The sequence below is a fragment of the Toxotes jaculatrix genome, chromosome 21 (genome assembly GCF_017976425.1).
Source record: "Toxotes jaculatrix isolate fToxJac2 chromosome 21, fToxJac2.pri, whole genome shotgun sequence".
Taxonomy (NCBI): domain Eukaryota; kingdom Metazoa; phylum Chordata; class Actinopteri; family Toxotidae; genus Toxotes; species Toxotes jaculatrix.
This window is the reverse complement of record NC_054414.1, coordinates 6,198,924-6,213,654: the sequence shown is the minus strand read 5'-3', so window position 1 is coordinate 6,213,654 and position 14,731 is coordinate 6,198,924. Positions and strand designations below refer to the sequence as shown.

The following is a 14,731-nucleotide window of genomic DNA, read 5'->3' as shown; positions in this document are numbered from 1 at the left end:
TCTGTAGCTTCAGCTAAACTGATTCACAAGCACAGACATAACTTTTCTAAATATTAATCAGAAGAAGCTGTCTGAGGCTGTCATTGGTAATACAGTACAAATCTTTACCTTTGCTGTGAATGGCTCCAGCAAGCAGTGATGTTGGGAATAAACTGAAGAAACAAGAGACTGTTGGGAAAAAGTGCAGTAACCACCACAGCAGAACATACTGAGAAATATTTATCAGCTATAAAAAGTTTTTCAATCCAAGGTTCAAGAAAAGCAGAGACAGTCCTGCCTTGTCTGTCTGACTGACAGGTGATCTCAGGGAAGTACAGAAACAACCCAAAAATGATCATTTAGATAGAGACTGAATTAAATACTGAACAGCAGTCTCTCATTTCTGATCTTCTGTTGATAAATTTAGTGTGTTTACGTATCTGCATTCTTCTTCGTACCATAAATCCCAATAGGTTCATAGGCCTATGTGATTTTGGTTTGGTTTAACATCATGTTTATTATCCCACCAGCCCATATTTAGAATGCACAATGGTTACCTGTGGGTGGTTAAAGCATGACTGTCAGTGTTTGTGTATACACTGAAAAACAACCTTAATTACTAACTCAAAGCAACAGTGTTCGGTTAGTCACAGAGTTGGCTGAGTGATTTGAATCTTAAGCTAGCTTAGTTTAGCACAAAGGCTGGGAGAAAGGGGAAACAGCTAGCCTGTCTCTGTCCAAAATGAGAAAGCACCACCTTTAAATTTTACTTATTAACATGTTATAACTTGTAAATTTGTATGCAAACCAAAACATAAATTGCTGTTAGCTGTTTCCACCTATTTACAGTCTGGCTTTAGCTTTGTATTTAGCTTACAGACAGCAAAAAAAGTGACAAAGTGCATTTCTTAAAATGTCTAAGAAAGCTATTCCATTAACAGAAAAACAAAAAATCACTGTAGACCTTCCTTCAAACCTCCCTAATTTATGTATCCTGCAATGTTGTTTGGAAGTCATGGATCAAAAACTGGCAAAGCCCAGTTAGGATTAACATAATGACCAACGTTTTACAGTTGTGTTGATGTTACAGAGTTCAAAGGCTAAAGGTAACTGTGTGTTGTTGTGTTTCAGGTCAGAAAACAGGACTCTGAACATGAACTTTGATGCGGGTTTGTTTGGTCTATCTTGAGAAAATGGCATTTCTGGGACATGCATGGACGGGATTGAGTGTGTGGGCTAGCCCACAATAATGAATTAACAGAAGCTGTCGCGTTTGCACTGGCAAGTGTGTTTTGTGTGTGTGCTGCTTTCCAGATGGCTTAATTGCTTCACACTACCACAACAGAGGGCTTATAGCCTTGAGTCAGCCATTAAATACAAAAAAATATTTTTAAATATCCAATTATTTGCCCATTTCCTTCATGCCCAGGGGCTTTGAGACAAGCTCAATTCAGACCCAGGCACATGACTGTGGAATCGGCTTTGTCTGGGTGCCCTGCTCGCCTGCTTGCTCTGTCTGCAGTACATACTGATTTAAAAAAAAAAGTGGTGGGAGTCCAATTTTTAATTGCTTGCACGCTGAACTGCTGCAGTTGTTTCACTCCAATGCCAAGAGGAAATTACAAGTAGTGGTGGGTTGAGTTTTGTGTTCCTTGTGCTTCCACTGAGCAACGCTGAAGAAAAATTCTGCAGGATAATTGCACACAAAGAGATTTTACAGTGGCTGTGACCTTGAGAGAGTGAGTGTGCCAATAAGACGTGTACCGAATGATGATCTCATGTTCTTCAACTTCAGTTTATGAGTGAGTGTCCTCAGTTTGCTCTAGTAAGCCAAGTAGACACTGGAGACATTTAACAAACACAACATTATACAGTGAGTGTGCGTGTCAGGGGTTCAGCATCTTGTGGCTGCTATCTGTCTTGTATCTACCTTTTGAAACAGGGCTGGCTACTCTATATCTTCACAATAAACATGACCAACGGACTTAACCTGCGCGCACGCACGCACACGCACACGCACACGCACACACACACACTCAGAAAAGCAGAGTCCATCAGTCAATGACATGACCCAGATGAACAGCCAAGGTCCCTGGGCTCCTTTGAAGGACAAGGCTACTATTACAGTGGACAAAGGAGTGCTGAAAATGAGAGAAAGCCAGCAGCTGATTTATCAGCACTGATAGAAAAAACCACCTTCATTTCTGGGCTGGCTTGACCTCAAATCGAGGGTTTATCAGTCTGGGAGTCCTAATACATGTCCTCAGACGTGTGGTTTTCTGCCATTTAGATGGCAGCAAAGGCAAAGCTACTGCTGCTCATAACCCCCTGTTGCAGGCCTATACAGTGCACACAAAAGGATGAACTTCTTTGACTAGTTAGAGTGTTAGAGGGGAATTAACTAAAACCTTATCCTTTTAATTCATGTACAATTTAACCAAAATAAAGATAAAATGGAATTAAGGCTGCAATTTACAATTAATTACCTTAATTATTTAGTCTGCAAAACAACAGAAAACAGTGAAAAATGTCCGTCACAATTTCCTCCAGCTCCAGGTGACACCAGCCACAAACAGTCCAACAGTCCAAAACCCAGAAATATTCAGCTCACTGCCATGAAAAGCAGCAGCAAATTCTCGCATTTGAGAACCTGTAACTTTCACATTTGGCATTTATGCTTGAAAAATTACTTCAACGATGAGTGAAGTAAGAGTGAGTTTTTTTTTCTTCTCCAAACAGTCAATGCATCAGGTGTTTTTTTTTTTTTTTGTTTTTTTAAACCAACAATCCTCTCTGTTGGAAGCTGTACTGTTCAGTGACAGTGGCTGCAGACCTGACTGGACACCATCATGACTGTGGGAAGAAGCACTATCCTCCTTGAAGCATTACTTTTAATACAATGTCAAAGTCTGAAAGCTCCAGGTCTATTCATTTCACACAACAGGAGTGAAAAAAGCCTTCATCGCTCTAAACTGATTACAGGCTACAGAAAGAGTAGAGCAACTCATGTGGTTCTCCCCCAGGAGCCCACAAATCTTATATGCCATAAACACTGGATGTAGTCGGCATCAACTTGCTACGCAGAGGGACTGAAAAGAGGAAGAAAGTAACTCGGATCATACTGAAATACAATCAGACTCCTGCTGTCGACCTGAACTAAGGAACATCCACAAGGTAAAGAGCAGCTATTCTGTTAACATTTTATCTGATGAAACCTTTATCAACCCTTATTAACAGTCTCTGTATCTGTGTCTGTCTGAAATCCATGTCTCCTCACATCATGTCTGACGGCCTCCTCTGACCTACCTCTTACTCCCCGTCCTACCTGTCTCTTTACATCTGTTCCACCTGACAGCAGTATTTTTTTTTTAATCTGCCTTTCACTCCCTCTCTCCCATTTTTGCTCGCAGGGTGCAGCTCTCTCCACAAGAAGCCACAGGTTAGAGGCTCATTGGGGTTCACACCCCTCTGCTACGTTGACAGGCCATAAACAAAACACACAGAGACTTACAAGCCTGGCAGCCATTCTAAACACAAAGAGAGACCTCCAAGCAAACACTCACAGAATGAGTGATTGATATACAGAACCAGAAGGATGGGCTTTACTCACACTTAGTACAGTCCACATTAACAATACTGTTCTTACAATATATTGTTTTTATTATATTCTACAAAGTGTTATCAAAAATCTAAGTGCAGGTTTGATTGAGTAAAACCATGAAAAGGCCACGTAAGGTTAATGTAACCGGAAAACGACTGTGTGTCTTCGATGGGTACAACATGTGGAGCGTGACGGCTCACTAACTGTCCTGAGATGTGCAGGCACAGCGCTAGCCCTTAATGTTTATCTTATGTTGCTTGTTGCAGGAATTGACTTTCACACTCCAGGCTAGAGGCAAGCTAGAAACGTAATACTGGTAGCAGACATGTCACCAGCTCTGAGGTCATGAGATGCGAGAATCAGAGACTGGCAACTGTAGCAACGAATCCCTAGCTGACAGTGCTCCCTGCTGTCTCATTACTGAATAGCAACCAGGGAATGGAGGTGACTATACTGCTATACTAATTTTCCTTTTCTGTTCAACACAGACGAAGTGTGGACAAAAACATACAGATTATTTCTAAAATTTCTGATTAATAAAACATTGTCTACCGTGGATTTTAACCTCCAAGACACTACACTAGGAAGCAAGTTCTTGATGTGCAGACACTGGATTCACTAACATTTGTTATCCACACCTTTCAGCACATTGATTTATTAAATTCACATTGTGAAAGTTTTATGCACACTCGATCATATCGAATGAAATTACTGAAATGTAAGGAGATACTTGATGTGATTTCCTAAATGTCAACTGCATCTGATCTGTGGCCATGAGACGAGAGATATCTAGATCTCTGTAGAACACTGGATATTACATCCATGGTGGCTCGAGCAGTGAGCAAGGGGACAAAAAAGGGAAATCTGTATCTGTGAGATTGCAGGGTATTTTGAAAAACCTGTGAAGTGGATCTGGGAGGAAGAGATGGTGGCAGTGAAGAAAGAGGAGGAGCTCGTGGATCTTACCTGGTACGATCTCAAATAGATGTCTTCCTGGTTCATCCGGGTTAGCGGTCAGTTCATTCACCTGGCATCCCTGCAGAGGTATGCAGCCCTGAAAACGAGAAGCAGATTTAATCAAACACGGAACTGGAACAGATATAATTTTGTTCTTGCTTCCGTGCTTCATCTCCTCCGTCTTACAGTCTTTCATATGTTCCCTCTGTCTTAATTTCTCTCTTCCTTTCCCTTCTTCCTCTCATCCTTGCTCCCTCTGTCTCCCCCTGTCCTTCCTTCCTTCCTGTCACTCCACCCTTAACCCCTCTAAAACTGAACAGGGCAGAACAGGGACCCACACTGATTATCAGAATACATTATCCAGATCAATACCTATTTAGCCCTGAGAACTGAGGCCAAGTGAGCTGTGAAGAGATGCCAGCGTCTGTAGGTCGGCCCCCGTTAATCTGCGCACTGGCATCCTCCATCAAACGGGGAGAGGAGTCTGCCAAACCGCCTCAACTGGAGGGCCGGGCTGTTGCCAGCATTAGTCGCCATGGCAACAAATGGAAGGGGTCGGAGCTGTGGATGGATGGAGCACAGGGGAAGGGCAGGAACCGGGTGGGGGTGGGGGTGGGGGAGCTCCCAAGGGTGCTATGTGCTCGGAATCACATGAGTAGCTGGCCGGGGAAGAATGAATAAGAAAAGGCAACACGTAACCCGAGAACACAAATCACACAGTCAAGCTGTGCAGGATGAAAATGTAGGGTGGTTTGTCCTTTTCTGCGTCTTAGCGTGGTGACATGCTGACTCTGAAGCAAAGCTCATGTTTTGCGGCAATCATCATAAAACTGAGCTCGTACACATGAGCCTTCAACCAGCCATAAACATGCCACAGCTTAACCTGGTTTGCTCATAAATGCCAATCATCATCCCGGACCAGAACACCAGCAAGGGCCTCCGAAGACCAGTTCTCACTTTCATCCCACTTTGGCAACGTCCTCCACCAGTGCCAAAGCAGCCAGTGTATTGTTACAAACACACTTTACACACTTTTATTGATTGGTATCATGTGCATAGGCCCTAAAATGAGCCACATACGCACCTCAGCCTCCTATTGTTGAACACGTGCCATGAAGACAGCTGTCTCCTCACATATAAATCTGTGCCAATACTGTATCCCAGTCAAAGCAGCGGCAGTAAACCACTGACTGAACCACCCTATGAGCAACGCTAATACTTTTTAATCAGCCCCCCCACAAGGCTGTCCCACACACTCACTGTTTCCTTAGGTTGCCACAGTTACTGAGTACATAACGTCAGACTGGGATTTAGAGGATTTAAAAAAAAAAAAGAAATACATCCTCTCTCTTAAATGTGTTAACACTTAGATTCAGGGTGTTTTGTGGACAAAATTAATGAAGTATTGGCACAGCCTCAAATAATAAATATTCGACTAAAATTAACATTGGAACCAGCAAATACTTAAAAAATGTGACAAATGTAAAGAGGAAAATCAAAGTTTTACTGCTTGACCTTGGTTCCAATGATCCTGAATAAAGAAGAAAAGCAAACCATCACACTAAATCAACACCTGAGTCAAAGACAGAGATGTCAGTGTCCTCACTGACCACACTGCAAGTTTCCACTTATCACTTTATAAATTACTGCACACGGTTTTCTTCATGACATTACATGTCATGAATTACAGCTGAAGGCTCATTTTGTATTTGGAGCTAATGATCCCCTCCACCACCACCACCCATGTGTTTGTCTTGGAGCAACAGAAATCTATTGCCCCGATAACTGAAGTCCATTTGTTTTGTAGCGGATTTATCCCCATGTGATGAAAAGGAAAAGAAAACCTGTATAGATCCTGCATCAATCAGTTTTGCCTTTCCTTCCACCAATTATCACATCCTTTCATCTTGGTAGGGGGTGGTGGTTGTAATGGTTTGCCTACACCCCCTCCCTCTCCTCAAACTCCACCACCACCACTCCCAGCCTCGAATTTCCAATCAATTAGAAGATGAGAGGGAGAAAAAAAAGGCCAGAATGACACTTTCTCAAACATCGTGCTCTCAGAGGGGGAGGAGGGGTGTGTGTGTGTGTGTACATAAATGTGCATTCCTCTGAGTGTATATGTGTGTGTGCATTCAGCCATGTGTTTTACTTGAATCCATGGGGAGTTGCAAATCAATATAGACTGAATGAGTATTGGCGAACTCAGATTAAAGACAGTCAGTCAAAGCCCTCAGTCATCGGATCCCCCACAAAATGGACACTGCAAGGAGGAGAACATGTCACTTTGTGTGGATATCGTGTGTGTGCACATGTGTGATGGCAGGGACTAACAGACAGTGATGGCAGACAGCTGCTGCCTGCATCAGATGAACCGCCGTCACGCAAAGTGAAAACTGAAGAAATCAATAAAAGTGTCAAGATTTCAGCCACAAATGTAAAGAGGTGATTATTATTCTGTGTGTGAGTGAGAGCTCAGTCCAGCTCAGCTACTGTACTGCTTGTGGACACTTCAGTAAGAACTGTAATGGAAAAATATGAGTCAGCACCTGGCCACAGGAGACGTACACGTCTCATCAAAGAGGCGATGGGATCATTTGGAGATTTGCTCTGTAAATATTTTTATGATGGCGTACTAATGGAGGAGGAAACCAGGCGTCGCATGCTGTTATTTGTACTGATGCAGTCAAATGTCCTGCGAGTGTGGTGAGTCATCATCATCACCACTGACAAGAATCAATAAAGGCCGTGTTTTCGTCAGCTGATGGAGGATATAAACTTTGAGCTCCATGTCATTGTAGTGGCTGTCAACATTTACATTTCAGATTTTTTTAAACTTGGCAGTGCGAGTGTGTAGGTGAACTGAGGAGAACTACCGTTGCCACATATACAGAAAGCAATGAGGGCAAAAAAAATGCTCGCTGAAGAAACTAATTAACTTTTCAGAACTGCAATCTTCCCACAAGAGAAAGACATTTGGAAGGAAGTAATTAACACTGAGGTAATGTGGTCAGATGAACAAAAACAGGGCTTGACCTAAAGGAGATACTTATCTCCTCTCACCAACACACTTTAACATGCTATTGATGTCTCATCCAAAATAAAATAGATACCAACTTAGGGCAGCTGCAGATTACAGACTCTGTCGACACTGATTCATCAGATAAAATAATCCTTTAAATTTCCATTTCCTCTTCCTCACATTAAGCTATGTGTGTTTTCAGTGCTAACCGACTCATTAGAGCCTAAAAATCCATCAGGCCTCCAGAGAGCGAGGCTTCTCGATTGGGGCAAAGATCCAGTAAAACACTTTTGTTTAATCGCGTAAAGGACAGTGACTCAGCTTGGATTGGGTTTCACCTTCCTATCAGTGTATTCCACTGTGCGCAACGTGGCTGATGTATTACCTGTGGTTTGGTTTCCTCCTCGTCTTTGTAGAAGTAGAGCTGATCCGAGCGCAGCACAAACCATCGCAGCTGCCAGTTCTTCATGATGCTGCGCTGCTTCTTCAGCCAGCCTGCCTTCAGGGCCCCCTCTTGGAGGCTGGGGGAGGCCGGTCGGCACGAGCCCCGCGACACCTCGCCCATCACCATGCTCTTGGACCTGGCTGCAAACACACACACACACACACACACATACAGGCATGAAGCATTTTTATCCTGCGCAGATACAAGCAGTCAGAAAGCAAAGGGTTGTGTGGCTCAAAGGGGATTGAATTGGGTGCTCTGTTTGATTTACTATATTTCTTCCATCGCTCTGGCTCGTGTCTTTTCATTGTCTCCCTAATAGAAGCTTGTGTGATCCCTCATTCTGTATGCTGTATGCACACACATGCTCTGCCTCTGCTCCTCAGTCATGTACACACACACACAACCGGGCTGCAACGCTTTTAGATGAAGGGGGAGAGGGACTGCCGAGAGGTAGCAGGCACAAATAATAATGGAGAGCAGATAACAGAGAGTATGTGAAGGGGGGCAATGCACACACACTCACATATACACAAATACACAAATACACCCAAACACACATAGCCTCAGGTGACAAGGATCCCCCCCCTTGATTTCAGAGGTCCTTGGAAGAGACTTATTGTGTGTTGCCAATAGAATAGCAGAGGCTTTTGAGCTGAGATAATAGGACCACATGGGACCGGCTGACTGACTGACTGACTGAGTGACTGGCTGGCTGACTGAATCATTCTCAAACGTGTGTAACCTGAACTCAGTCAAGGACAAGGTTTAAAAGGCAAAGGGAGACAACGTGATGTCAGGTTCTCAGGTCCTCTCAGATTGTCCATGTATGACATCAGCTTTGGAAAAAATAGAGTACAGTGATACCTGTATCATTTTTGGCAGGTGACACCTTAGCATGACTTCTGTAAACATGTAAGACCTTTATTTTTAAGAAGTTGAGGATAAATTTTGTAACACATTTATAAAACTGGTTGATGCTTGTAAGGTTGTGTACAGATGAGAAAAGGCCATCGGGCCATTTTCTGGTCAGGCAAACAAGGCAATGCTATGTGATGATCATGTATAATTTATAGAAATCAATTGTGCAGACATCCTCCCTGCTGGTGTGTGTTCTGTGCCACACGTGCACACACACACACACACACACAATCAATGTTCAGATGGCGCAGAGGGAAGAGAGGGGTGGATGAATGGGGAGGGGGAAGAAAATCAATGTTTATTCCATTTTATTGTCTCATCTCTGTCCCTCCATCATACATATAGCTCAAAGGACATGGCTCACGTCATTTTTATTTTATGTCTCAGCCTGTCCTGGCAGTCTGCAAAGCCTGTTGATCCTCAGAGATGTGTCTTATTTTACTGTGCATCACCAACTGTAGATTATAATTCAAAGCATTTTTTGGATATTTTTTCATATGTGAAACATTTATATTATTGTGAACTGATAAATTTTCTTTACTTTTGTTTTGATCCCAGTGTAACATTTGTCTCTTAACTTCAGATATATCCAGAATTATTAAATTAACAACCAAATACAATAGCAGATTTAATTACACAGAGATATTAGTTAGTTATTTATTATTTAGTTGGCCAAATACATCAACATCTTAAAGCAAAGTTCCCTGATTTCCCATTAAGATACAATAAGTAGAGGAGAGGAGGTTTAATCCAGGTTTTCACAGTTAGTTGGTCCTTTAAGGACATGCTGGGAGTAGTGTCCATGATGTCCTCCATTGTTTTTGAATAGGAACTGTTGGACGTCTGATGTTTGGCTTTGGACTGCTGCTCGCAGGCATCTTGCCAAATATTTAAACTAGAAAACTCAAACCTGAGCAACATGGTGGCTGAATGTGACATGATAAGGACCTGTCAATCAACCAAACATGGAAAAACATACCTCTTTTTAAGATTAAAACACCTGATGGAACAAGCCATGCATTCTTCCTTCTATTTTGTTACCCTCTCCTTCTCTTTCTCTCTTTAACTCTGCAATCTTTTCTCATTTATCCGTCTTGTGCTAATTCCAGTCTCCTCCAGCTCTGTATTTTCACTCTCCTGCCCCGTCTCCCTCCATTTCTCTTACTCTGACTCGCTCTAATTCTTCTCACCCCTCTTACGTTCAGCACTGCTGGTCCAACTAAATCAGAGCTCTGTTATTACTGAGAGCACAGAGGGCACACGCACACAAACCCACACACACATGTAAGAATATCATTCTTCTCACCACTGGCATCTAATTAAAGCAGGTTTTGTCTAGTAAATTAGTTCTTGGCTTTGAGACTCGTTTTCACTGGCTGGCCTTTAAAAAATATAATTATTTATAATGTTTTTGAGAACAAGGTTAATTTTAAGTAATGCAAAGCCCTGTTCTAATAGAGCTATTTAAAACAATCTTTGATGAGGGTGTGGTGTTGATAACTGTCAGCTATTAGAGATAAATCACAGGGCAGCCTGATTTATTTTTTTAAATTGTGAAAAAGGCCATTTTCTGGTTAATGTTCCATCCCAAGGTCTGTCTGAGTTTTTCAACTTTTGAAGTTTTATTCAATCTTTCTTAAGTGAAAAAACGGCACTAGAGATACTACGTTTCTAGCTGGAACAAAAATTGAGATACAAAGTCATGTAGTTTTCAATCAGATTCTCATGGTGACTTTGACCATCAACCGCAGGAATCAGCAGAAGTCTCATCACGACAAACTTTTCCCTAAGAGCATTTCAAACCACATTATACTAGTATAGGTCAGTTTTTCCTCAAGAAATCCAAACCCAAATACCACATCTTTAAATTACCGCTGAATAAATCTAGAATGAATTTTAATGCCTGCATATTGTTGACTTTTACTTACTCACTGCTTACTCACTTACACTGCTTAGGGTCCAACAGTCCGTCTTTTATATGTGTAAAGTAATAACAACAACGGCAAAATCAGCAAAAGACAACAACAAAAAAAAAAAGCCAATGTAGAATGTAGAAATGTGTTATGTTTAAGACAATATTTTATAGCTACATAGTGACTTTACTTCTTTTTGGGATCATGTTAGGTAGTCAGTCCCTCAGTCATACTGTCTATTTCTCCTCATCATGAGGAAACTAATCAAGTAGTAGAGATTGTTTAGAAATGTAAACATCATAAACATGAAGCGTCATGTCTCCTCGGCAACAGTATGAAGTGAACCGTCAAACCCTGACAGGGACAGGGTCTTGCTCTTTCCGTCACACTGCTGCTAAATGTGGCGCTCACCTTCCCTGTCCTCCTCGATCCGTCTGATTTTCCTCACCACATCACGTCCCTCTTGTCTTTCCATCCTCTATGGCCCTGCCAGTCTTAGTATAAAGGAACACCACTGTTCAACACATCAGCTGCCTGGATCACAGACTGAGTGGAACATACACTGGCCGATGATTCACGCCTGAGTCACAACAACTGATTTTTGAGTGTGTGAATGTGTGTGTGTGTGCCAAGCACGACTACCCACAGCGCCAATTTGGACGTTCTGCACAGAATGATTCAGACCTTCCTCGGCTTGGGTGGAGCCGCTCTGTGGTCACTTCTACAACTATCAACTACAATGCTTAAAAGAGGCCGTTTTACTGTAAATGTGCACTTTATGCATAATCACTGCAATTCACTGAGATAGAGAGCAAAACTGTGGCTCGTTCATTTACAGTAGCTAGCAGTTATGGAAGGGCTGAGTCCAATAACAGGGCTCAGCATCGTGCCTGACTGTGGGTGCAGATGGCCACATTTGTTTCTCATGACGTACCCCAATGATAATGTATGTAAACTAGCCCATGTGTCATGTTATTTAAAGGTCATGGATGAATAATTCTGAGCATAGAGCTGAATATCCAGGAATACCAGATGGATTGGCCAATCATTCAGTCATGAGATCATCCATGATATCACGAACAAGCGTGAGTGTTGGTGGGGAGGAGGGTGTGCTGAGCTGACTGTAAACTGCAGAGCACTTCATAAAACCTAACTTCACTAACTTTACCCACGATTTACAGCAAAAGTAAAAACAGGCTTAATCTGAACCAACACAGAAAGACACAAAGATCCTGAGAGACTGAAGCCACCAGTCAACCTATATTTAAAGCTAAATTTTCAGTGGAGTTACCACGATCAGTGAATTGGATTTAGGTGAACTAACCCTTTAAAAAACAAGGATTCTACAAATCCACAACTACCTGGGATGCTGTGGTTTGACAATTTACACAGAGTGAGCGCTCTGGCTATAACAAGATTCACCAGCGTCATGTCTAAGTATGCAAGTAATGTTACAATGCGAACAAATGGTTGTCTGCCGACCCAAATCAAAACACAAGTGGTCTGACACATGAAGGGACACTTGATGCTCTCATTGTGCACACACATGCCCGAACACGCACACGCTAGACTCCAGTGATGTCATTTAATGCAGTTTGGGGCCGTATATTTATCATCAGCAGGAAATGGATGCATGGCTCTTATGCACATCACAGAGGAGCCCATCCATTAGCTTGGCGAGGCGGGTACTCTACAACCGCTAGACAATACTACACCGATGGCTGAATCTCTCTCACGCACACGCACACACACACCCACACACACGCACACAAGCATGTTGGAAGAATTCAATTTCATTAATTTGGTTGTTGTGCAGTGATTTATGATTCGTGGAAAATGGCAGAGTTACAGGTGCATCAGGGCGTAACTTCCAGTTAGCCTATCACTGTTGATTAATGTGTTAACCATTATGTGTGTGTGTGTGAGAGTATGTGTGTGTGTGAATGTGGCAACCTTCCTTGACAGGCTGGAGGTGTGGCCAATAACATACAGCCTGTATGTGAAAGCTGCAGTGGAGTGGAACTGATCTGCAGCAGCCGCTGTGTGCATATCTGAGCATTTCTGTGCACGTTATCATCTCCACATGCACATTATCAGAGTGCGCCGGTGTGTGCATTTCTTATCCATGCTCTTGCTGCCTGTATCTAGTCGTGAGGGTGTTCATTCACATGCCTCGAAAAGGCACAATGTAAGGGGTGCTGCTACGTGGTAGGACTTTGATCATAAAACCATGGTAACGCAGATCAAAAAGACACAGCAAGAGAATGAAGCAGCTGATATGTGGGCAATTAAAGCTGCTACTAGATTTCTGATGCCAGCCTGAGCCCCATTACAGCTTTAATATGTTTATGGTTGTAGCAGTTGCTGAAGGAAAGCAGTCAGTTTCTTTTATGGAGCAGATGTTGGTGAATTGATTTCTAGTGCTAACTGATAGATAGAAAACAAACTAAACTGACCTTCAAGCATCATGAATGTTGCAGCCATGAAAGATCAATAAAAAAGACATTTATGTTATTAATTTATACTTTGAGCATATTCTTTGACATTCTAGTTTGCTGGTGAGAAGTAGTTTAATCCCTGACAATGTCACATACGTGATGGTTAGTGTCGCACCCCTTTCATGACCTGCTCTGACCTGGGCCTGAGTATGTACTACACAGCTACATCTGTCACATACCCGTTTATTCATGGGCTCCATGCAACAAATGCAATACTGTCAGCAGCGAGTGAAGCACCAATTTGCAGAAGGTATGCGGAGAATGCTTCTGGCGCGGAATCGTAGTCGCCTTAATCTCTTTAATCTCCACTTTCTTAACGGAAATGTGGGATGAGTGGTTTTCCCACCTCCTTAATTTTAACAAGACATATTGTGTGTTTTATATATCTGGGCCTTCTGTAAATCCACATAAAATCTCCTTTCTCTCTTAATGAGCTCTAAATTGGACCTTAATGTTGCTAATGCTAAACCATCATGTTCGTTAGAATTATTTTATACAGCCTAATTGTGACGTTGGAATCAATGAAGTGATAATGTACCAAATGTCCACAGTGAATCAGTCTCACTCATCAAGTCAGTTGAATCTGTTCTGCCGTCTTAGCAAATGCAAATGCAGATTTAATCCACTTTGCCACCAATTTCATGGCGCTCCAGCCGAGGATTTATACATCACTCTCCCATTCTTGGAAACTACTCATTTCATTTTAATCAGATCCAGCTGTATAATTGCAGTCATGGAGATTAGGAAAGGAGGACACACACACACACACAAACACTTGCAAACATGGACATATTAATATATCCATCCACGGAGACACTCACACACACATACTTGTACATGAGCATGAGTACACACGCCCGCCCGCACACACACACAGCAGCAGCAGCAGCTGACGGCAGCCTGTTAGTGCTGAGCGTAGCAGTGATGAAACTAGAGATGCTCCTCTTAATAGAATTCACACTGGCAGCATCGGCCAGCTGTAGTAGAATGCTAATGTACGCGAGTGGTTTCTTGCGTGGGCAGACCAGCAGCTTCATTCAGAAATACATGACTGCAGCAGGAAAATAGATGGAGTGAAGAAAAAGTGTTTCCTCACACAAATTCTGTTGTAAAATCAAAAAATTACAGTAGAAAAAGCACTTAAAAAAAAAGCAATATAATTTGTAAAAGTGCTGCTCAATGTCCAGCAACAGCCCTGCATCACTAACACATCCTGTGATCTGATACACTCCCATCACAGTCCCTGTCAGATATGACATTATGTGTCACTGCAGAGTTAAGGATGAACAGGCAGCTAATGCAGCTGGCAGGTACTGTAGATGTGAAGGCAGAGCAAGCAAACCACGTCCTACCTCTCCTGGTCTGTCTGATCTTTGGGCTCAGCATTGCTGTCAT

The 14,731-nt window shown here is 42.5% G+C and overlaps 1 protein-coding gene across 1 annotated transcript in view; it reads right to left on the bottom strand.

Moving 5' to 3' along the window:
- The window catches only part of si:dkey-191m6.4 (rho GTPase-activating protein 22), a 28,535-nt gene extending 13,804 nt beyond the window's left edge, over positions 1-14,731 (bottom strand). The window contains exons 1-3 of the mRNA XM_041067131.1: positions 14,689-14,731; positions 7,945-8,144; positions 4,547-4,634 (exon numbers count right to left, since the gene is read on the bottom strand). Of these exons, the coding sequence (XP_040923065.1) occupies positions 4,547-4,634; positions 7,945-8,144; positions 14,689-14,731 (331 nt within the window). The remainder of the gene's footprint in view (positions 1-4,546; positions 4,635-7,944; positions 8,145-14,688) is intronic.